Raw genomic sequence first — 1,270 nt, 5'->3', positions numbered from 1 at the left:
GGGCTCTCAGGGTTCTCAGGGCTCTCAGGGTTCTCAGGGCTCTCGGGATTCTTAGATCTCTCAGGGTTCTCGGGGTTCTCGGGGCTCTCAGGATTCTTAGATCTCTCAGGGTTCTCGGGGCTCTCGGGGTTCTCAGGGCTCTCAGGGCCAGTCCAGGTTAGTTTCAGGTAAGATGGCGTCTCTTTGATAGCACCTGAAACCCATCTGGTTCTTCCTGCAGATGCAGTTTTCTGTGAGAACGGCGAGGAGCGAACCGCCGAGGACAAACAGAACCGGGCCAGGCGGACCTTCCAGGAGATGAAGAAATATATGCCGGGTCGGTTCTTTTAACTTCCTGATGTTTGTTAGTCTAACTGTGAGGTTACCATGGTTACCTGTCAGAACCAAACTGTGATGGGAAACAGCCAGGTCAGAACCCAGGAGCAGAACCCAGAGAACGTGTTTGTTGAGCAGCAGGATCCGGTTTTCTGAGGAGCATCAGAGACTTTCGGGTCACATGTTCTGACCCCCCCCAGCAGGAGGAGGAAACAGGTTCTGGACGGGACCAGGATGTAGGAGTCAGTTTCACTGTAAAAAAGGAACATCAGAGGATCTAAACGTGTTCTTCAGCTGCAGATTTATCAGAACCTCGGCTCAAGGTGAATTTGTGTTTCAGACTTCGTGGTGAAATGCATCGGTGAAGACTCCAGAGATGAAGGTGTTCAGCTTCTGTTCGACGCTCTGCAGCAGCCGCTCCTCAACAAGCAGGTAAACGAACCCAACGTCCTCCTGAAGGACAAGTCCTTCAGGACAAGTCTCTAACTGCTCCTCTTCCTCCTCAGATGACCTACGTTCTGCTTGACATCGCCGTGCTCGAGCTTTTCCCTGAATTCAACAAGGTAAAGACTCTTCTTCTGACTGAACCTCGGAGAGACGAGGTTTTAACGTCTTCGCTCAGAAACAACCAGAGGCACCCGTTATCTGATGCAGTTTAAACACCGACAGAATCCAGACTGAACTGATTCTTCCTGTCTCCTCAGCCCGGAGCGAAGGAAGCGTTCATCGTGTGAGAGAGACGGCAGACTGGACTCTGGGTCCACCTCCTGGACGATGGACGTCTTTTAACCTCCGACTGTCCCCAAAGAGCTGTAAACCTTCTCTACGTTCCACTTCCTGTCAGCACACGAATAAAATCTGTATTTATTGATGCTGCTTTGATGTCGTCTGTTTCCTGCTTTAAACCTCGGATGGATGGATGCATGGATGGATGGATGCATGGATGGATGGATGG

At 51.0% G+C, this 1,270-nt stretch overlaps 1 protein-coding gene across 3 annotated transcripts in view; it reads left to right on the top strand.

Moving 5' to 3' along the window:
- Positions 1 to 1,191, top strand: part of snx14 (sorting nexin 14) — a 14,498-nt gene extending 13,307 nt beyond the window's left edge. Inside the window, exons 25-28 of one of the 3 annotated variants that reach the window (XM_017439991.3) lie at positions 221 to 316; positions 656 to 747; positions 822 to 878; positions 1,020 to 1,191. In XM_017439991.3, coding sequence (XP_017295480.1) covers positions 221 to 316; positions 656 to 747; positions 822 to 878; positions 1,020 to 1,049 — 275 coding nt within the window. In that variant the 3' untranslated portion in view covers positions 1,050 to 1,191. Of the gene's footprint in view, positions 1 to 220; positions 748 to 821; positions 879 to 1,019 lie in introns of those variants that run through there. The other 2 variants (XR_005234477.1, XR_001809271.3) reach the window with 2 other exon arrangements.
- Positions 1,192 to 1,270: the final 79 nt, after the last annotated feature.

Source organism: Kryptolebias marmoratus, linkage group LG19 (assembly GCF_001649575.2).
Source record: "Kryptolebias marmoratus isolate JLee-2015 linkage group LG19, ASM164957v2, whole genome shotgun sequence".
Lineage (NCBI taxonomy): Eukaryota > Metazoa > Chordata > Actinopteri > Cyprinodontiformes > Rivulidae > Kryptolebias > Kryptolebias marmoratus.
The sequence above is the reverse complement of the archived record's forward strand: the minus strand, read 5'-3'. Positions and strand labels throughout refer to the sequence as shown.